The sequence below is a fragment of the Xenopus laevis genome, chromosome 4S (genome assembly GCF_017654675.1).
Source record: "Xenopus laevis strain J_2021 chromosome 4S, Xenopus_laevis_v10.1, whole genome shotgun sequence".
Classification (NCBI taxonomy): Eukaryota; Metazoa; Chordata; class Amphibia; order Anura; family Pipidae; genus Xenopus; species Xenopus laevis.
The window spans coordinates 632,309-655,244 of record NC_054378.1 but is presented as its reverse complement, the minus strand read 5'-3'; the positions used below and the strand labels follow the sequence as shown (position 1 = coordinate 655,244).

The 22,936-nt window shown below is 37.6% G+C and overlaps 1 protein-coding gene across 3 annotated transcripts in view; it reads left to right on the top strand.

The window, feature by feature from the left end:
* LOC108715122 (pyruvate carboxylase, mitochondrial) overlaps nucleotides 1–22,936 on the top strand; it is a 132,270-nt gene that overhangs the window by 66,518 nt on the left and 42,816 nt on the right. For all 3 annotated transcript variants that reach the window (XM_018259958.2, XM_018259960.2, XM_018259959.2), the window contains exon 10: nucleotides 2,033–2,195. In XM_018259958.2, the coding sequence (XP_018115447.1) occupies nucleotides 2,033–2,195 (163 nt within the window). The remainder of the gene's footprint in view (nucleotides 1–2,032; nucleotides 2,196–22,936) is intronic.

The following is a 22,936-nucleotide window of genomic DNA, read 5'->3' as shown; positions in this document are numbered from 1 at the left end:
GTAATGTCACGACAACAATAGTCTAAATTGTGTAAAATCAGGTGGTTTGCCCTTGTGTTGAGTTCAGTGGGTCAGAGAAGCACCGTTACTGTTACATTTGAAGGGGAGCAACGTAAGGAAGAGATGTCCAACTTTGGACACCTTGGATCATATATTTTAATGGGAGGGTGGCAGTAGGGCACATACTGCGTTTTATTGACTAGAGGCAGGTTGAACAAACAAATACCTAATGTATTGGTGCACAGCCAAATCAAAAAACTGTCAATATGGGCACTTGTTAAAAATAAATGCAATATGTTCTTTTAGCAAAGTTTAATTCCCTTAGAACATTATGGAATTATGGCAAAGTTGTTGCTCTAAGCAGTGCCCATGGTTTCAGTAAATAACATTAATCTGCTACATTCATTTTATAGCAAGTCCGTTGCCTACTTATCCCTTTAGCATTTAGACAGACAATACACACAGGTATAATCATGAGTGGTTTTCTTATTATTCACACAGACCTGCTTAATGAGGCAGCAATCTCTGGAGTTTTAGGTTTTCCTGCAAATGGCACTTTTTATTCTGTGGTTGCTTAGCAAGAAGTGGAGCCGTCTTTGATGGATTAATGCCAGTGAAATGTCAGATGTTGCTGTAAAATTAACCACGTAGAAACCTGTATTCTGCAGGACTCCCAGTTGGCTCTGTATAATTATAGAAAGAGATTTTCATATGCAGGCACATATAACTATGGTATCTATTATAAGGAATATTTGCAACCTGGGGAATTTTGCTGGGCTTTCCTTAATTTGAAACACAAACCTTAAAACTGCAAAAATACTGTACTGAATTTATTAAATGAATTATCATGTCTAGCTTCTATATCTTCACAACAAACCGCATTAGGCAGGCACCAATCTGGAACATCCAACGAAAATAGATTCCAAGAGCCAAAAATTGTATATGAAAAATAGGATACTTTATTTTACGTCACATCTAAAAAGTAACGCCTGACGCGTTTCGTGTCGCACAGGGACACTTAATCATGGGCTTATGATTATGGCCTATGATTAAGTGTCCCTGTGCGACACAAAACGCGTCAGGCGTTATTTTTTAGATGTGATGTAACATAAAGTATCATATTTTTAATATACAATTTTTGGCTCATGAAATCTATTTTCATTGGATGTTCCGGATTGGTGCCTGCCTAACGTGGTTTGTTGTGAAGTACTCCCCTATGCTGAAGGTCTGGGGCATGTGCACCCGGACCCAAATGGGAAAGCGATAAGCTTATCCTAATGATACATTAAGATTTATGCTTCTCGTGAAACTTTGGTTTTTTGTATAGCTTTTACATCTACTGTATATTTATCTGACACAAAATAGTTTTTTCAGAAAATGTTGTATTCAACTTTTGCATGAATTTAAAGGAGAAGGAAAGTTGTCTTGCACGTGGGGATGGCAAATGTTACTGCACCGGGCCGGGGTTATACCAGCAGGCCTGGACTGGGAGTCAAAATAGGCCCTGCCATTCCAAGTACACAGAGGCCCAAGCAGCCCCCCACCAGCCCAAACAGCCCCCTACCAGCCCACTATATGGTACCTTTCTATTGAACCATACAGAAGCCCCTCTGGCATTTGCCAGAACCCACAGATTGCCAGTCCGGGCCTGTATACCAGTGAGCACCACTGAGCGATCCACTTCGGCTTCTTCTTTCTTTAAATGTCCCGGGGCAGATGCATACGCAGTTAAGGGAAATAGCGACTTTTTAGTTAAAGTTTAGCTTTTCGCATGCGCAGCTGTGAAAAGAAAGCGAAAGACGGAAGAAGATCGCTCTGTTGGGCTCACTGGTATAACCCCGGGCCGGTGCAGTTTTCTGCTGATAGGAGCACAAGCCTGGGGTTTCAGGTAAGTAAATACATTCACTTGGGGGTGCCTAACATTTGGCGCCCCAAAGTGCAAGATGACTTTCCTTCTCCTTTAATACCTCTAGAAAACATAAATATTCCAAGGAAAAATACAAAAGTTTTAATTTCTGTTCTGCGTTTTTAGCGTTGACCTCGTCCATGCCCAGATCCATGTTGCAGAGGGAAAAAGCCTTCCCGACCTTGGCCTGAAGCAAGAAAACATCCGTATCAATGGTTGTGCCATTCAGTGCAGAGTCACAACAGAAGATCCTTCACGTGGCTTTCAGCCGGACACTGGTCGCATTGAGGTGAGTCTCTGAAATAAGTTCATTCATGGCTAAGCCAATTTCAAGGTCTTCCGGGTGTGTATTAATTAATAGGCCTATTGTCCGTTTTCACAATAGTCTCCAGGATGCATTTATTACAAGGCAAACTATTAATTCAATTGAAAGATGGCAAATTTTATTAGCTCTTAACTTTTAGGAAGGGAATGTAATGCATAGACTTCTTTTTTGACCCACTCTCTGGACTCTAGTTTGAGGGACGCAAAGTTGAATCTTGACCTACCTATATGCACCCATTTATTCTCCACCGATTTACAAAACGATGCCTAAAGATACTCACTCTATTCGTTTCTCACCCTGAGTGTTCTGAAAATAAATTGCCGTCCCTCTGCCTTGTGGCTCTCTCTTCTGAACAATATAAGGTGGTACTAAAAAACCAATACAAATTCATAAAACCCTTAATCCTAAATTTGATATAATCTTCCTTTGTACTTTGATCCTTAACCATGCCGATTTTCATACAGGTTTTGGTTAGCACTCCCAACATTTTACAGAAAATGATTTTGAGATAAAGATTACTCTGATTTTCCTAATTTCTGAATGTTAGATTTTCCTAATTTGCAGTGAATTATTCATGTGTATGAATCATTTACAAACAAATGTTCATTTCTGACTGTTTTGTCTTCAAGAAAGCACTCTAGTGCCAGCCTGAGGTTCTCTAAGGCAAATGTAGGACTTATGAATTTTCATTTCTCATAATAGTTTATAAACTGATGTTTAGACTGATAATGTAAATCACTGTTTCACTGACGGCTTTACAACTATTTCATTAGAATAAAATTGGAGCAGAGGAGCTGCTAATCCTCTGAATGGTTTTGGTTGTGTTTTATTTACTATACTGGAATATATGCCGAGATCCTGTGAGAATTAAAGAGCAAAGCACTAGAAATGAGAAAGCATAAATATAAACTTTGGTAGGCAACATCTTCAACAACTGGGAATAGGAATTTATTACTACCAAAAATGTTTATATTGTTTCCATGACTTTTTTCTATTGGTTTTGCTCACAACCCCCATGGTCTCTGGTTTCAGTAAATAGAGGGCAGTACTTCTGTTCAACTCCCGTCTTCTGGTTTCTTGCAATGTGGTTATGATGCAAAAGGAGCCATAAGAAAGGAGATGAGCCTTTTCCATCCATCTAGAGAGGCAATGATCTGCTAGCTGTCCCGCTAAAGGTGGCCATATACTGGCCGATAAAAGCTGCCCACAGACAGAGTTGGCAGCTTATTGGCCCGTGTATGGGGCCCCCCGACGGGCTTCCCTGATCGAGATCTGGCCGAAAGTCGGGCAGATCTCGATTGGATGGGACTAAAAATCCCGTCGGATCTCGGCCGCATCTGTTCGTTGATGCGATCCGACCGGCCGTTACTATTCGTTAGGATCTGATCGTAGGGCCCACAATCGGATCAGCCCGATATTGCCCTCAAGGTGGGCATATGGGGGAAGAGATCCGCTCGTTCGGCAACATCGCCAAACGAGCGGATCTCTCCGTGTATGGCCACCTTTAGGCTGATGGCATATGTGGAGTTTCTCTGCCAGAATATGTCATTCTCCAGTAGTCTTTCTGCTTCTGTCCTATTCTGTTAGTCTTTCATTTCCCTATCAAATAGCTGCCTTGTTTCACCTTGGCCAACCTTTATATTTTGCCTCAAAAGTTTTGTTCACCTTTAAATTAGCTTTTAGTATGATGTAGAGCGTGATATTCTGACACAAATTGCATTTGGGTTACATTTTTTATTATTTGTGTTTTTGGAGTTATTTAGCTTTTTATTCAGCAGCTATCCAGTTTGCAGTTTCCGCAATGTGGTTGCTAAGATCCAAATTCCCCTAGCAACCATGCATTGATCTGAATAAGAGGCTGGAATATCATTAGGAAAGGGCTGAATAGAAAGATGAGGAATAAAAAGTAGCAACAAGGGGCAGATTGATCAAGGGTCGAATAGTAAATTCAAATTCGAATTGTTAAGTGTCAAAATTGACACATTTGAATGTGAGATTTATCACACCTTGATGATGGAAACAGTCCTAATTCGAATATTCGCCACCAAAAACCTGCCAAATTCATGTACAAGTCAATGGCAGAGGCTTTTCGTACGAATCTAAATTGTACGAACCAAATACTATTCAAATTTTCGGGTCGGAACCATTAGATCTATTATTAGACGTTATAACTTTTTTCTTAAATAACCTCCCAGTCGAATTGTGAGTATATTAGAGTTAAAAAAAAAATTCACATGAATTGAAATTCGACCTTTGATAAATGGGCCTCTAAATGTGTAGCCTTAAAGAACATTTGTCTTTTCAAATGGGATCAATGACTCCTATTTGAAAGCTAGAAAGAGGCAAAAGAGCAAGGCAAATAACTATAAAATATAAATAATGAAGACCAATTGCAAAATTGGACATTCTATAACATACTAAAAACCCCTTTAACTTTGAGTCACCTTGTTCATTTTACAGCTGCTCTTGGCTTTTTTCATTTATAAACTTTGCTTCGGGCAGAATGTTTCAGAATATATTTGCCCTGCGCATGGATATATATATATATATATATATATATATATATATATATATATATTTATATATGTATATACTGAATAAAAGTGGTGTTTTCTAAACAGAATTGCAATTTTTTTTTCACGCTGCAACTGTCCATAAGAGCTTTTTAAATATGCCAAAAATTGCAAATATTTACACGCACACTTGAGTTATGCCACGACTTTGGTGGAGGAAAAAAAATATTCACAAAACCGTTTCAGAAATTGTGAATTGAAATGGCTTGTGAATGCTATTTTTGCACAGTGGCCAATCACACAAACACCCGTCTCATTTGGGAGCCATTTGGGAAAATCGGTGCACAATGCGATTTCGCAGAAAGACGGGCTCAGCAGTGCAATATTTTAGCGTTCAGGAAAAAACACTGACGATACATTTGCAATTAAATATTCGCTGTGCAAACTTTATAAATGACCCCAAGTGTGTTTCTTTTGTCCAGAACCTCATTCTGTAATTTGTATAATATATTGATGTATTTATTTAGCAGACAGTCCTAATACTAACATCTGCATTGTCTATGCCAAACAGGGTTAGAGGTTGCCGTGAAATATTCAAACCAAGTCTGTTAGATTACCTTTTCACCTCTTTTGTATATAAATATAGAAATAAATCTGCTTTTACTCTTATCTCTGTTCTACAGTTTATAAAAAGCGCACGGACTGACACTTTATATAAATAGCCCAGTGCATTTCTGGCCCATAAGAACAGATATTGGGAATGGTGCTTTTATTGTTTTTAGGCTGCAGTAAAGAAACGGCCTTCTCCTTTATGATATCATTTATTTATCAGCAGCGTCAACTAGGAGGCTTTTCATCTTCTGCAGAAATGCCTATTACCATCAGCACCTTCCATTTATTCATTATTTAAATAACATATAGGTCTCTGCATTAACCCTTCAGTCCCCTGGCTATAAATGGTTCTTTGTGCCTCCTCTGTGTGTCGTACTTTCAGCAGAATCGTCCTGTTTGGTAAAAGACTAGTTATTCTAATATTTACTCTTCTGTAATTTCCTATTAGTCTCCAACCACCGCACAAAACATGTCCCACATGGACCCTATGACAATTGAGGAGTCAATGACAAGTATTTATTTAGGACTGGGAAGTGGTTGCCAATGATTTGCTCTTGGTACTAAGCCCGGTGCGACTGGAACTGATAAAGGTGCGGCAAAATGATTGGCAAGGAAATAGCTGATTCCCAAGTGGTAAAACAGCAGAGACCGTTGGCATCTCGATGTAAAAGAGAAAAGATACAATGGCGGTAATTTGCATTCGTCATGAAACTCATGTTGTAAGGAGTTGGCACGATTGACCCGAGGAACCAGTAGATTTATCAATATGAATATGCTTATTTCTCTGCTAGAACCGATTTTATCCGTTTTTATCCGATTTTTTTACTACATGAGTATACCCCTTGTTTTTTATTTATATATATATATATATATATATATATATATATATATATATATATATATATATATATATATATATATATATATATATATATATATATATATATATATATATATATATATATATATATATATATATCTCTCTCTATCTCTATCTCTCTCTATCTCATAATAAATCTTTTTAATCCTCAGACTTTTAAACTGTGCCAGTGGCGTAACTATAGAGGAAGCAGAACCCGCAGGGGGGCCCGGACTGTGGGGTCTGCTTCTTCTATAGCCAATAAAAAACCCTCCTCCCCAGCCGCTCTCTTAGCTCTCTTAGGAAGGGGGACTTAAGTTGTGTGGGAGCGGGCGGAGTCGGTTGAGAAATGGGTGGAGTTGGGGTGGTGAATGGGAGGAGTGGAGGCAGGACATAGGCGGGAGGATGCCGGTTCACTCTAGTTACGCCATTGAAATGTGCAAAAGTTTACAGTATTTTGAGGGATGAAAAAGGCATTTTGTGCACTGTGCATTAGAACATTCCCAAAAGGTTCTATTATGTTTAGTGCTGGTGATTGATGAGGTCATGGAAAACACTGACTTAATGGCGGTGTTCATAAAACGTCTTTTATAGCCGCATTTATGGGGCGTTTACAACTTGGAATATGGAAACATCATCAGGGACCAGTGTTTGCACCGTGGGGTACAACTGGTTTTGCGAAATGACTTCATAAGACCATGACGGTGCAGTTCTTGGTCATAATAAAACCGTACCTTGTAATTGATCCAAACTAAGCTGCATGGATCCATGTCAGTGGGAAAACAATCTTAAAGGGTTCTTTTAAATAGTTTTAGGTAGAATTAACGTTTAATTCAGATCATGGGAAAAGAAAAAGTCCCAAACATTCCGAATTATAGAGCTGTACATGTTTTTATGTGTGTATAACATTTTATACAACTTTCTAAATATGACCCTCAATGTTTTAGGCTGCAGGATCAGTTATGCTATAATGAGTTCATTCAACATCTCCTCTTCAAGCTGTTTGGATCAAGCATTTGCCATTCAGTTCCCTCTGTAGACTTGGCCAACATTTAAATTACGGCCATTTGGACATTGTTCTGTGATCTTTCACTGAGTGCAATGGACTCAATGGCTGATTTGCTGAGAGGGGCAGTTGAACTTCTCATGTTTGGGCCTCTCTTCTGAAAAACTGCTTCTTCACATGGAATGCTTTATTACACCATAAGGACAGACATTAACAGGTTATCATAGGAATAGAACTTTTGAAAATAATATAGTTGGATTATTACAAACATTTGTTTTTTACTAATCGTTAACAGAACATTGCTAAATTAGCCATCATATAATTGGACATTAATAAATAACCTCCTTAGTAAGGTTAATTTAAGTCCAAATGCTAAAAACTCAAAAAATTAGTTTTTTAAGTGGAAAAAACCCCCACAAATTTTCTAGATTTATTATATCACGAGGATGCAAAAAGTCCAAACATTTCAGGCTTTTCTGCCGATTTCACTAAAAAATTTTCAGGTGTCAAACCTGAAAAATGTCGATTTTTCACGCAACAATCTGAAAAAGTTGCAGTTGTCGTGTAAATTGTGGATTCTAGTTTGGTCGGACTTTTCTTAAAAACATGAGCAAAATTAGGATTTTGATTAATAACCCCCCTAAATGTTGACAGTCGTATCTTAAGTGAAAATACTAACTTTGAGCATGAAATGTTTTATAGAGGTGTTTCTTCAGTGGCAAAAGTGAAAAGAAACGAAACCAATTTGCCCCTATAAAGAAAACCATAGCAACCAATCAGTAGTTACCTTTGATCTTTCTGTTGCAGGTAGACTATTTGGGGGCAGATTTATCAAAAAATTTAATTTGATATTTTTTTCCACAATTAAAAATGTTTGCACTCAAACTTACACATTCGAGTTATATTTTAGAAAACTCAAATGTCTGAGATATAGATATTTCAACGTTTCGGCTATTCACTTAAGCCATCAGGAAGTTGACGGCTTAAGTGAATAGCCAAAACGTTGAAGTCCTGAGAGTGCGTTTTTTTAAACTCATGTATAACTTGCACCTAGGCGTATATGTATGTGTGTGTGTGTGTGTGTGTGTGTGTGTATGTATATATATATATATATATATATATATATATATATATATATATATATATATATATATATATATATATATATATATATATATATATATATATATTATATAGGAAGAAGCGTGTAGAAGGCTGCATGTGTGCACTTGAGTTGTGTACGTGGAAGAGCGCAAGCCCCCAGAACTACAATAGAGCTACACAGTTGTCCTTTCCACAGACCCAGGCTTTCTGTTCAGAGCCTTAATGAGTGATCTTGTTTTATTCCACAAAACCTCCTCTAGCAAAAATGAATTTCAGTTCTAAGCCATTCTTTGTGAATTATGTAGAATGTTCTCATTTCCCAGAGCAGTTTTCAACCCTGAAGTTTATATTAGACCTTAAGGCAATTCTGTATTGTGGATCAATCCTATCACACTTGAGAAAAAATAAATTGACCTCCTTTTTTGTTGCTTTTGGAAACTAAACAAAAAATCTTTTTAGTTGTAATAAAGGAATGAACTTTCTAAAAAAGCACAACTATTTGTTTTGTGTGTATATATATTTATATATAATCTGTAAAGAGACAGAGAGATTAAATGTGCCAATATCTCACTCTATTAAACATGTTTTATAATCTAAGAACTGTCAGCAGCTGTTTCATCAGGATGAAGAATCCTATTGCTTATGCTGTTAGAAATTCAAGGCCATTTATTAGCTTTTAATGTGCAGATTAATCTGTCAATCTTTGCTTGGTTTTCTATATATGCAGATGGACCTTTCTGAGTGTTCTTTTTCTGAAGCTCATGTAGGATCTGATCATATAGTAGTGTCCTATCAGTTGTAGATGTACCATAAGCCCTGTCTCCGTTGTGTAGTAAGGGCCCCTGTAGGTAAGGAACATGAGTGAAGTTTAGGGTTGTTGTATACTAACTACGTCTGTGCTGCAACATGCAAGTGCCATAAGATCCAAGCAAAAAGCTGAAAGAACTAGTGACATAAGTGAAGATTTAATATTAAGTATAGATTTCACCTGCGTCCGCTTTGCACCACTTCGCCAGGCGCAAATGCACTACGAATACGCTAATTCACTAAAATGCGAAGTTTCATCCCGGGCGTCATACGCTGGAGTCTTTTCACTAGCGCTCACGAAGATGCGCTACTGTTCATTTGTGCCTACTGAAAATTCCCTAGTGATCTTGCGCTTAGGTCAATTTGCATAGGGTGGGTAATTTAAAGTTGTATGGACGTCTTTATTATAAATGTTGGTGCAAATGGTTTGTTACCAGTTTATATTACACATGTCCAGGGAACTTTAATAAAGACAAGTTAATATAATGGCCTACACATGAGCCCACTGTAAAATGAATGTTCCATAAATTATGAAATGTCTGGAGAAAACGGTTACCCCAAAAAAATCTAAGTTAGGACTTTTGCAACCAATCCCGCTTAAAAAAAGTCACCAGCATTTTTTGAACTGTAATGCATTTTCGGTACTCGGGATATGATGTGACAGAAGATTGAGGAAGATCCAGCTGCTTTATAGCACTTCGTCTGGTCTGAGTTGATGAAGGCAACTTTGGCGAAAGAGGTAACATTCAGTAAAATCTGCACTTTAGTGAATTTGAGGAGTAAAGATAGTTAGCCAGAGCGAATAGACGCCTGGCGATAGAGTACCAATGAACAATAGTGGTGGTCCTGTTCGCTAGCAAATTGGCGATGTCCCTGCGGGTGGTAATGATGGTGAGAAACCAGACAGGCAGTTTTGATCTGGGCAACCCTTCAAAATACCGGGCTATCTGGGTCAAAACCAGACAGGTGGCAACCCTAAGTAGCAGACTATCAAGGCTTTCATTAAAGCTGTGAAACCAGGTTTTTTTTTGGCAGTTTTGTTTTTTTTACACCTATTTCCTTCGCGTTAATTACTGAAAGGAGTTTAGAACATCTGCAGCCTCTACCATTTCTGTACTTGTGGATGAAAAACCCCTCGGATTGAGCTGATGCTGAGTTTTTTTTATTTACTGCGGCCAGACGTGTTTGGATCCCTAGAGAATATGCGCTGCCTCCTAGATTTATATATTCCATCTTCTCTTCTCAATTAAACTCACATGCACGTGCTCAGTGTGACTGAACTGGGCAAATGGTTCTGCTAGAAAAATCCTCCAATGTCCTTCACTTTTTAGCCTTTAATTGCATAAAACAGGGGAAACCTAAAACCGTTTGTCAAGCAGGACTGGAAACATTGAAGGCATCTGAGGCAAAGGCATGTAAAGTTTAGATTTGAAGGCCATTGATGTTAATAATAACATAAAAATGCAGCCAGCTAGCTCCCCTTGTCTGCAGACAATTTTATGACTTGCTCAAGTTAAAACAAGTGGTTAAATAACGGTTCTAGCAGTTCTGCTTTAGGAATACTGACCAGGGCTGCTGTTTTTTTGTGTCTTGGTCACAAGAGGTTTCCATTATAAGCTTTGTTCTATTATCCATATCAGGATAAGCCTGTCCACACATTTGCACAATACTGTCATGTATATACACCAAGGGAATCCGACCATGAGTAGAACCTTCGCTTTACTCCAGGACAAGACTGTAAGTAAATGATAGAACTCGAACTATGACCTTTTACCACGTTGTACCGTTTTAGCCATTGAAAAAAATGCAGAAAATGAAAAGTTTGGTGATACCTTTTTATTGGCTCACTGAACACACAATTCTATTTGTAGTATTATTTGTTCTAGTCTGGTATGGACTTGTGGATAAGTTCTGGATCCATACATTATCCCACCCAATGGACCCTTACCTTGTATCTTCACTTTTTTTTTTTTCTTGTCCAATTCCTAATTGTGCACTGTCTTGTTAACCCTATTCTGTCTTGGTCTAGGTCACATTATGTGACCTGACTGAATCCAGACCCCTGGACTATTTACAACCTACCCTAATTACTTTTATTATCTGTACCTTCTAATTTATTGGCCATAAACCCTTTTTCAGTGATCTAACAGTATATATGCTTTGCCTTTTCAGGCTTCATTTGTATTTTGCTTGACGAAGAGGCCTTGGTGCTCCAAAAACTTGTGATTTTTACTTATTCAGACAGCCAATAAAAGGTATCGCCAAACTTTACATACATTATACGCTTTAAGGAAGCTAAGTAGCTGGAGACCCACTCATAAGGGCATCTTTGAGTATCTCTATCTCTCTTTATAACTATATATATATATATATATATATATATATATATATATATATATATATATATATATATATATATATATATATATATATATATATATATATATATATATATATATATATATATATATATATGTGTGTGTGTATATATATATATATATATATATATATATATGTGTATATATATATATATATATGTAGAGATATATACAAACGAAGTCCAGCACTCTCAAGTCTTGTTGCAAAGTTAACAATTTAAACTTACTGCCAACCTATATACAGTAGAATGTCAGGATAAAGATGAGAAGTAATAGTCCAAAACAGAGGAAATTTGAAGCACACATTCAATCGGTAAGAGAATGTGGTTGCCAATTGTAGAGTGCTTACAGGACGCCCAATGCCTATTAGAGAAAGAAAAACAAAGCAGGAGAGTTGCTCTTGTATCTAAAGCACATGAGAAGTATAACTGCACAATCATTGTCCTTGCTAGACAATAATAGAATACCACTGGCAATAAGACTTCTCCTCAGGCTGCTTGGGCAGCGGTTTCATGATTGTGCATGTGGGATCCTTATGTAATGTAAGAGAACAATTACATAAAGTGTATTTCACCACGAGGACTGGACCCAGAGGCTGTAGCAAGAACAATTTCTGTGGATTATAGCTACGGAAACCTGCAATCAACCTTTTTCACCAAAGCTAGAATTGTTTTTCATCATAAATCAGAACCTCGGTATGGGGCATCTTAATATCTTTTCTCAATTTCTTGAAAGGGATTTATTTTTGTTTGTAATCCGGTAATTCTCTCTCTGAAAAGATAAGGAGTTTGCAAATATTTATGTCATCTATTTTTCCTCTGTAAAAGTGATTGGGCATTTTTGCCTTAGGAACATCAATTGTCAGTTGTGCTAAAATATGTCGTTTTTTTGTGTACAAATCAGGAGAGAGTTTTTCCAAAGCCTATTAAAATTTAACATAGTCTTTTCCTCACTACAGCTCAGCTATCAAATCTTTTTTATTTCAATAATTTTTATTGTGTTTTACAAGATATAATATACATAGTTAGCATACAGCAGCAAAAATGGAAATACCGGCCATTATACAGATGTAAAATGGAGAATGCTGTCATTTAAAGTTACATGGTTTCATACAGACATCATGTAATAGGATATATAGGATCCCATCCGTACTAATAGACCTAACATAGTAGTTAACAGAATATAACCAGTTCTGCATGATTAATCAAATCTGGTTTTATTTCATGAAAGTTTGAATCAGAGAAGAGCTAAAGGTAGAAGATCTAAATATACACAGATCCACATTAATCACCTCCTCTATAATGTCAGCTTGGCCAGCTTGTCTTCATAAATGACCTCTTTAATTGTCATCGTTAGCTTAGTCTGTTTGAAAATGATTTTTGTGAACTAGCAGTCAAAATGATACTAGCCAGTACTTTATAAATGCACTTAACGCTCTGTTATTTAGGTGTTTCCAGGATACTTTATCATTGCTGCCATTGCTTGTTGAACTAATGTTTATCAACAACTACTTGTTCAGCTTTATCATGGATTTTAGGCTCAGATCGGTTATACTGTAAGTAGCTACTATTCACTTTTTTTAACCAGCACTGAATCTGATCCGCCACGATCCTTTCCTTCTCAACAACACAAATGCTGAAATTCAAATGCCAATGTTGTCAGCAAAGATGTCGGTAAGAAATCTGATGTTAACAGAGGGGAAAAGCACATGTCTTAACAAGGTTCTGTTCCTCTAGTGCTGACAAGAAAGGGAAAACCAAAGCAAGAGAAAGCAGAGATCTTCAACTTAAGATACACTAAAACCAGTGATCCCCAACCAGTGGCTTGTAAGTAACATGTTGCTCTCCAACCCCTTGGAAGTTGCTCTCAATGGCCTCAAAGCTGTTGCTAATTTTTGACTTCCAGGCTTGGAGGGAACTACTGCCAGAGACTCCTAGACTGCCAGTCCACATAGGGGACATCAAATACCCAATCAAAGCCCTTGTTTTTCAGCCCCAGGGACTTTTTCAAGCTGATGTTGTTCCCCAACTCTTTTTACATTTGAAAGTTGTTCACAGTTAAAAAGGTTGGGGACTTCTGCACTAAGCTATTGCCATTGATTGTGGTACAGCAGTCCTTTGACTTAATACAGGGGTGTCCAAACTTTTGGCTCGCAGGGCCACATTGGAAAAAGAAAAATTTGTCTGGGGCCACAAAACAAACCCATTTGATTTGTAAAAGTAAAGGAAATGCACAGAAAAGAACTACAATGCCAGTTGGATAACCAGATGGAGCTATCCACTGGAATATGGGACATCTGGATATTAAATAGACTTATTATTATATTATTATTACTAACTGGGCAATGGGCAGAGTCCCCCCCATCTCCTATATCCTTTGTGACATGACGTTTCCTCGGGAACTAAACTGGGCCGCATTCATATGCATCCCGGGCCGCAGTTTGGACACCCCTGACTTAATACAATTAATATTTCTAAAAACACAAAGGTGTGTAGGTCCTTTTGGTCGCTTTAAAGAAGAACTAAAGCTCAACAACGAATAAGGCTAGAAATACTACACCTTTTATTTTTGTCTTCTGTAGCAACCCAAAGCAACCACATACCTTTTCAGCTGGATCTGTTTCTCCACAGATTCCCCCAGTAGATCCATGTTCTTTTCTGCTGAGTTACGCACAGGATTTCAGCTACTGCTTTATCTTAGGGACTCTCTCTCTCTCTGTCCCCTGATAAACCACAGTATAATAATAAATAGGCCCCTAAATGTAAAAAAAATAACATTCATGATACAAAATGATCAGTATTTATTTCGCACAGTCATTGCATGGTAACGTAGAAACCTGTCTATTCTTAAGAACTTATATTTATTAGGGATGCACCGAATCCACTAGTTTGGAATCGGCCGAACGCTGAATACCGAACCAAATCCTAATTTGCATATGCAAATTACAGGGGGAAGGGGAAACATTTTTTACTTACCTGATTTGTGACAAAAAGTCACCTGATTTCCCTCCCGCCATATGCATATGCAAATTAGGATATGAATTTGGTTTGGCCGGGCAGAAGGATTCGGCTGAATCCAAATCCTGCTGAAAAAGGCCGAATCCTGGATTCAGTGCATCCCTAATATTTATAAGCACTGTAACATCAAATTGTGTGAGCTATGTTGCCTTACTTTTTGCTAATGGATTGATCTTTTCTGCCCCATAAGCTTAGCAACAGCAGCGCAGAGCACACTGAGCATGTGCAGTGTCACTGACACTCCAAAGATAACCTGACAAGATTAGAAAGTATTCTGGAAAGCTTTAAATGTTGTGGATCATTACATAATATCAGGAAGTCCTATATACAAGATACCGAATTTCTAGCCATATCCTTTTTTTTTTTTTTTTTTAAGCTTTAGTTTTCCTTTTAAGTAGCTGTGCCAGTTGAATGGTATGGCTCTAGGGATGCACCGAATCCACTATTTTGGATTCGGCCGAACCCCCGAATCCTTTGTGAAAGATTCGGCTGAACCGAATCCGACCCCTAATTAGCATATGCAAATTAGGGGAGGGAAGGGAGGAAATTTACTTCCTTGTTTTGTGACAAAAAGTCACACGATTTACCTCCCGGACCCTAATTTGCATATGCAAATTAGCGTTTGGCCGGGCAGAAAGATAGGCCGAATCCTGGATTCGGTGCATCCGTATATGGCACTCGGATCACACTCGGAATCCAATATCATTGCATAGAGATGATATATTAAACATTTACATTTTTTTTTTTTTTTTATAAAAGATATATATCTATCTATATATCTATATCTCATAGTGGATATGGATTTACAAAGTATTAAATCAGACACGACCTTTGTATCATATCTTTTTCCTCCGCAAAAAACCTATTTTCTTGCCCTCTTTTGTGGAAGCTTAAATGTTAATTATGTTTGTTCAGGATTTTCTTATAGCGAGTGCCATAAATCCCCTGACAGAACACATATTAACCAGGAGAAAATGAGCACGTCTGACTTTCACTCCTTCCAGGCCTGGGTGATTAATATGCTGCTGGCATAGTCCCTGCCTCCATGCATGAGCTGCCTAACTCCAAATGAAGTGTGATCCCAAAACAGTGAGCCGCAGAGCTATAGAAATGCATTGGAGCCATAATATAATAATGACACAATGGAAAGGTGATGTGGTTCTTCATAGCTCTGGAGGCTGCTGATAAACAGACCCTGAATCTGAAGACAAATTATATTATACCAAGTACCCATACCATGATATCGGTTGGTGTAAGTCTAATATTTATTTTTGTATTCATTAAATCCTTTTTATCATATCAGGAAGAGCAGAAACTCCTATACAGGCAAAATAGAATACACCGTGTGATTATTGCACAATAAACATAACATTTGCCTCATGAACACTCATGTACTTCAAATTATAAATTATTTGTTTCTTCAACTCCAATCTGTCTGTATCTTACCATACGACACTTACAAGATTACATTTCTTCCGAATGAGTAAAAAATACCAATAAAAAGAGATTACACAAAGGCTGCATGCGTAGTCCTACAGGAGCACTGGTGGCTACAACAGTAAGTGGATGGTTGTTGTATGTGCAATAGTTATCGGTATAAATATACTTACACGTTGGAGGTCATTTATCAACACTGGGCAGTAACCCATGGCAACCAATCAGATTGCTGCATTCATTGTTCTACTTGCAGCTGGTATTAAAAAGCTCATCACTGATTGGTTTCTATAGGTAACTGCCCATGAGCAAATTTGCCAAGTGTTGATAAATGAGCCTCACTGTGTTCTATTAGGTTGTTTTGTATAGGAACCTCTGCAGCAGACAATATGGTGGTTTACCAATTATTTAAGAAACCTCTTATTTTGTTGTAAATAGGAAGTAGGTAATTATTGAATGTTTGTGTCTAATGAGCTGCACGTTAGGGTCTAACTTTAGGAGGATTAATGTAGGAAAATTTGCTTGCTTTGTTTTTTTCAAAGAACAAAACTAAATATATAATTTAAAGTTGGCCTCTGAAGCATTTTCCCTGCAGGATCAAACTGCCACCTTTTTTTAATTGGCAGTACCATGGGCATATTTAGCTACCAGAAATGGGCAAGTTAATTTAAATTGCATATTCCCGCATTTTACAGGATTCATTCACCCTATGTGCTAAAAGGCAGACAATTTATAGCAACCAATATGCTGTTTGTTATAAGCAGGTGACGAGGAAATGCTGATTGGTTGCTATGCAGCTGATAAGTTGCAAATGTTGCCCCTTTTATTACATGTCTACTGCCATCTGGTGAAACAGACACCAATGGAAAAGTGCCAAAATTCTGTAAGAGACTGAACATAGGCAACAAAACATTCCATGTACCATAGTCCTTAGTGATTAAAATAGGAATCTAGTGGGGTGTGAGGGGCCTTATATCTTATATAGGCTGTATTCATTATCCGGAAACCCGTTATCCAGAAAGTACGGAAAGGCCGTCTCCTATACACTCTATTATAATCAAATAATCCAAATGTTTAAAATGATTTCAGTTTTCTGTGTAATAATAAAACAGTAGCTTGTACTTGATCCCAACTAAGATATAATTAATCCTTATTTGAAGCAGAACCAGCCTATTGGGTTTATGTAATGTTTATATGATTTTCTAGTAGACTTAAGGTGTGAAGATCCAAATTACAGAAAGATTCGTTATCTGGAAAACTCCAGAGCATTCTGGATAACAGGTTCCATACCTGTATACTGAAAGAGAGTCTGCTGGTTAGACTTCATAGATTAGCTTATATTGCTGTTGCCTTGATATGACTAGTCTCAATGTATTATGTGAGCTGAATTAAAACATAGAAAATACCGTATCACAAAATTGGGGATTGGTCTTTCTGGGCTTTATTTATTGGATGCTATTGGGCAAACTTGCGTCCAGGCAGTAACCTATAGCAACCAGTGAGTAATTATTATTTTTCAGCCAGCCGCAGGTTGAACAATATAAAAGCAAAGATTTGGTTGCTATGGGTTACTGCCCAGGTGCAAACTAGAACTCGGCACTTCTGAGTTTTAATTTAACGAGGATATTTTGGTTACAATGAAGATGATTATATTGTACATCAATTTATACCAAGCCTTATGTATGTATAGTAATATTTGTTGGCCAACTGATTATGTTTAAGGTTTAAATAGTAAATAGTTGCATTGGGAATTAGTGATATTAATACAGTATTGTACTGTCCACAAGCGTACCTGGATATTCTTTTAGCCTTTTGTGTGTGTAATGTCCTTTAATATACAGACTTTTCTCTTGGTATGTTATCTCTGAGCTTTGGTGCTGCCACTGTAGGTGCCAAGAGCAATCACCTTGTATCCACCATTGAGTTACCATTCTTTCATACAGACAAGGCAAGACGCTGTCTATAGATGACATTGCATAGATTTTCTTTAGAACTGCTACAGTCTTGCTCAAAATGCACCTTTCCATTAATGCTTTTTGTTTTTGCTTTGTGCAATAGCCTTCCTTAAATTAAACACACACATTCCATTTGCAGAATAACATAGCATTTACTGACTTTTATTCGAAAATAAATTGAATCTATAAAACATAGATTTGAAACATTTTTTTTTTTTTAAAGACGTGTAGGTTGATAAAATCAGAAATTGCTTGAACAGACATCTGGTGAGTTTTATCCCCTCAATTGAGACTTTACTATTTTTTATCTGAAAAAAACTTCTTGTGCTTCAATAGGCGGTAAAGGTTTCTTACAGTTGCCTTAAACACAGGAGATTTTCATTAGAATTTGTGGGTCAGGCTATATCCGACCCGCAAAAAAACCCAAATCCGGATAAATACCCGTATATACTAGAGTATAAGCCGACCCGAGTATAAGCCGAGGTACCTAATTTTACCTACGAAAACTGGGAAAACGTATTGACTCGAGTATAAGCCTAGATGAGAGCTATGGACAAGGCTTTTGCTTTAGGGCCTCTGTTTCACTATTGGCGACGCCAAGTCACAAAATGTCACCTAGCGCCAAAGCACAAGCAGCATCGGGTAAACCTAGTCCCTGTGCAGGTGAGAGCGCATACGCGCTGGCTTCCCAAGCTGGGCTCACTTTCCCCAGGGCTGCCTGTTCCATGCACTTACAACATTTAGTGCGGAGGAGGAAGAGGGAGAACACTGCAGCACGCGTTTCAAATCTCCCTCATTCTTCCACACTATGGAGGAGCCAGCCATGCAGCCGCCAAGAGCATCCAGCTCCACAGCGCACATACGCAGCAATCCCTGCCCTCAAGAGCAAGCCACTCTCCATAGGAAATCCTCCATCTTTCACCTATCGCTTTGCGAGCACCCCCTCCTGTTGCCACCTGGTCCTAGCATCGGGTCCCTTAGACGCGAAACCCCCGTGCGCTCGCGAGCACCCAGTACTGACTTGAGTATAAGCCGAGGTAGACTTTTTCTGCACATTTTGGGTGCTGAAAAACTCGGGTTATACTCGAGTATATGCAGTAACAAAACCTTGTATAGTCATGCCTTGAATGTGGAGCTGCTAAAACAACTGGAAGTTTGACTGAAAGATATCACTAGAAACTATTGACTTTTTATTTGAACTGCATAATATGGATGGATTTTAACACACTCCAGCAGTTACTGATGATAATAAACAAGCTAGGAAGACCTAAAATGTCATATCAAATGATCGTAAGGTAATTATATTACTTAAGTCCTTTTAGCTTCTCTTTATAGAGCTGCATAATCATGATAAATACGATACAGACGTAGAATGGCATTGGCAATCAATACATATTAGACACACATGAAATGCAGTCTGTGAATCTGCCAATATGATGTGAGCAAGACTACCATTTGCTAATCAGAGGAAAGTAGGGCATAAGATTATGAGAGTGTTGTTACAAGAGAACACTGTAATTGGGAGAAATATCAAGACCTGAGAATTAGAGGAAGAGAATATTTGAAGTGTTATAATCAGTGGCAGAAATTCATTGGAAATTCAGAACGAGACTGCTGAGGAACAGAGCAGAGTTGTAACAATACTGATTAATACACATTAAATGACTGCCTGTTCCAGTAGGGTGCCATAGAAAACCAGACTTTATTTTAAAGCCATTTATTTGTCCATCGCTACAAAATAAAAGAACCCAATTTCAATTCAGTAGGAATATCCCTGTAAGAAACGTATTCATTTGTAACCATTGTCACTTTGGGGGTATCTTTCACGCTAGTCTACTAATGCAGAGCCGTTATATTGCTCATCACTATGCTGCATACATGATCCAAGCTTTGAAAATGTTGTACATCAATATATAAAACAAAGTTTCAAATATATGTCAGTTAGGGGAATAATCAGCTTTAATAACCATGGAGCTTATTTCCAAAGTGGGTCATATAGTAGATGTTGGTATATTTTCCCCTGGCCTCCTCATCTTCCTGATTAAATGGCTTGTCTTGCAGCTGCACTGCTCCCTTAGATAAATTGCCTGTGATCTAATTAAGATACTGCGCTCCCTCTACAATCTCTTATTGTGCCACATTTAAAAGAGCCTTAAGATAAAAGAATTCAAAGATGACATTGAGAGGCTGATAAAACAATCTTCAATATTAATACAATCCACATCACTAAGACAATCCTTAAGTGTCTACGAATCTTCTATTTCTGCCGTAGTAAAATCCCTAATAAATTTATTTTCCAACTTCAAAAGAATATCACCTTTTTAGATGTGTCTGACTTTTATATGATTGTCATCTTCAAGTATAGTCATGAGAAAATGTATAATTGTTCTTTAATCGGGACTGTAGAACTGATGTGAACAAATGCATTCCCAGCACTTACAGTAGATTATAGAATACTGTCCATTTTTTTTTCTTTGATTGCTTTTAAATGGGATATCAATTCAAAAGTAAAAATGAATAAAATGTTATTCTAAGGGACTTTCCCATCTATGTTCATTAAAAATGTTGCCACCAATATGGATTCATGCAGCATAGTTGGGCTTGAGCACAAAGTACTGTATTTACTGTACTGTATTATTAGTTAAATTTGAATTATTTGCTTGGGAAATGGCCCTCCTGTAATTCAGAGATTTCTGGATAACAGGTTCCGAATAAGGGATCCTGTAGCTGTTTGATAAAATGGACAAATAAGCTGGATGAAATGGAGCGTTAAATATTACTTTGTCGTATACTTATTTCCAGGTTTAATGGAAAGAATTGTAAAAAGAAAATGCTTTAAATTTAGTGAAGAGCTTCTTCTTGATGTCCTGTTGAACAACCCAAGTGCTTAAGCCTGAATACATAATTTTTTTATGCCTTTTCAGTGGAAATGGAATAAAAAATATGGATTCATGCAGCATAGTTGGGATTGAGTAAAAAGTACTGTATTGTAATTATTATTATGTAAAAAGAAAATCCTTTTGTAAAACTTGAATTATTTGCTTAAAATGGACTCTGTGGGAAATGGCCCACCTGTAATTCGGAGCTTTCAGGATAACAGGTTTCCGAATAAAGGATCCTGTACATGTTCGATGAAATGGACAAATAAGCAAAACTATCAGTCTTTGTCAAATGCTTATTTCCAGGTTAAATGGCAAAAATTGTAAAAGGAAAATTCTTTAAAGGAAAACTATACTCCCAAAATGAACACTTAAGCAACAGATAGTTTATAATCATATTAAGTGGCATATTAAAGAATCTTACAAAACTGGTATATATATTTAAGTAAATATTTCCCTTTTACATCTGTTGCCTTGAGCCACCATTTCGTGATGGTCTGTGTGCTGTCTCAGAGATCACCTGACCAGAAATACTACAGCTCTAACTGTAACAGGAAGAGATCACCTGACCAGAAATACTGCAGTTCTAACTGTAACAGGAAGAGATCAGCTGACCAGAAATACTGCAACTCTAACTGTAACAGGAAGAGATCAGCTGACCAGAAATACTGCAGCTCTAACTGTAACAGGAAGAGATCACCTGACCAGAAATACTGCAACTCTAACTGTAACAGGAAGAGATCAGCTGACCAGAAATACTGCAGCTCTAACTGTAACAGGAAGAGATCACCTGACCAGAAATACTGCAGCTCTAACTGTAACAAGAAGAGATCATCTGACCAGAAATACTGCAGCTCTAACTGTAACAGGAAGAGATCACCTGACCAGAAATACTGCAGCTCTAACTGTAACAGGAAGAAGTGTTGAAGCAAAAGACACAACTCTGTCTGTTAATTGGCTCATGTGACCTAACATGTATAGTTTGTTGGTATGTTTCTGAGAACAGTGAATCCTACGATCCCAGGGGGCAGCCCTTATTTTTTAAAATGGCAATTTTCTATTTATGATTACCCAATGGCACATACTACTAGAAAAGTATATTATTATGATAATGGTTTATTTACGTGAAGCAGGATTTTCCATATGAGCTGTTTTATGCAATATCTTTTTATAGAGACCTACATTGTTTGGGGGGTATAGTTTTCCTTTAATTTTAGTTAAGAGCTTCCTCTTGATGTCCTGTTGAACAACCCAAGTGCTGAATGCATACATTTTTTATGCGTTTTCAGTGGAAATTAAATAAAAAATATGGATTCATGCAGCATAGTTGGGATTGAGTAAAAAGTACTATATTGTAATTATTATTATGTAAAAAGAAAATCCTTTTGTAAAACTTGAATTATTTGCTTAAAATGGACTCTGTGGGAAATGGCCCTCCTGTAATTCGGAGCTTTCAGGATAACCGGTTTCCGAATAAAGGATCCTGTACATCAGTGGTCCCCAACCAGTAGCTCGCGAGCAACATGTTGCTCTCCAACCCCTTGGATGTTGCTCCCAGTGGCCTCAAAGCAGGAGCTTATTTTTGAATTCCAGGCTTGGAGGCAAGTTTTGGTTGTATAAAAACCAGGTGTACTGCCAAACAGAGCCTCCTGTAGGCTACTGGTTCACATAAGGGCTACCAAACCGCCAATCACAGCCCTTATTTGACATCCCCATGGACTTTCTCATGCTTGTGTTGCTCTCCAACTCTTTTTACATTTAAATGTGGCTCACGAGTAAAAAAGGTTGGGGACCCCTGCTGTACATGTTCGATGAAATGGACAAATAAGCAAAACTATCAGTCTTTGTCAAATGCTTATTTCCAGGTTAAATGGCAAAAAAAATTAAATTCTTTAAATTTAGTGAAGAGCTTCTTCTTGATGTCCTGTTGAACAACCCAAGTGTTTAAGGCTGAATACATACATTTTTATGCGTTTCCAGTGGAAATGGAATAGAAAACTTTGATTTAGTGCTGCTAGGCCTGGCACATGAACACCTCCCCAGGGGCTCCTGAAACCCGAAACAGAACATATTATTTATAGCTGGGATAATGACGTGACAGACTGAAGGAGCTCAAAGCTGGAATTTCTATGAAAACCACA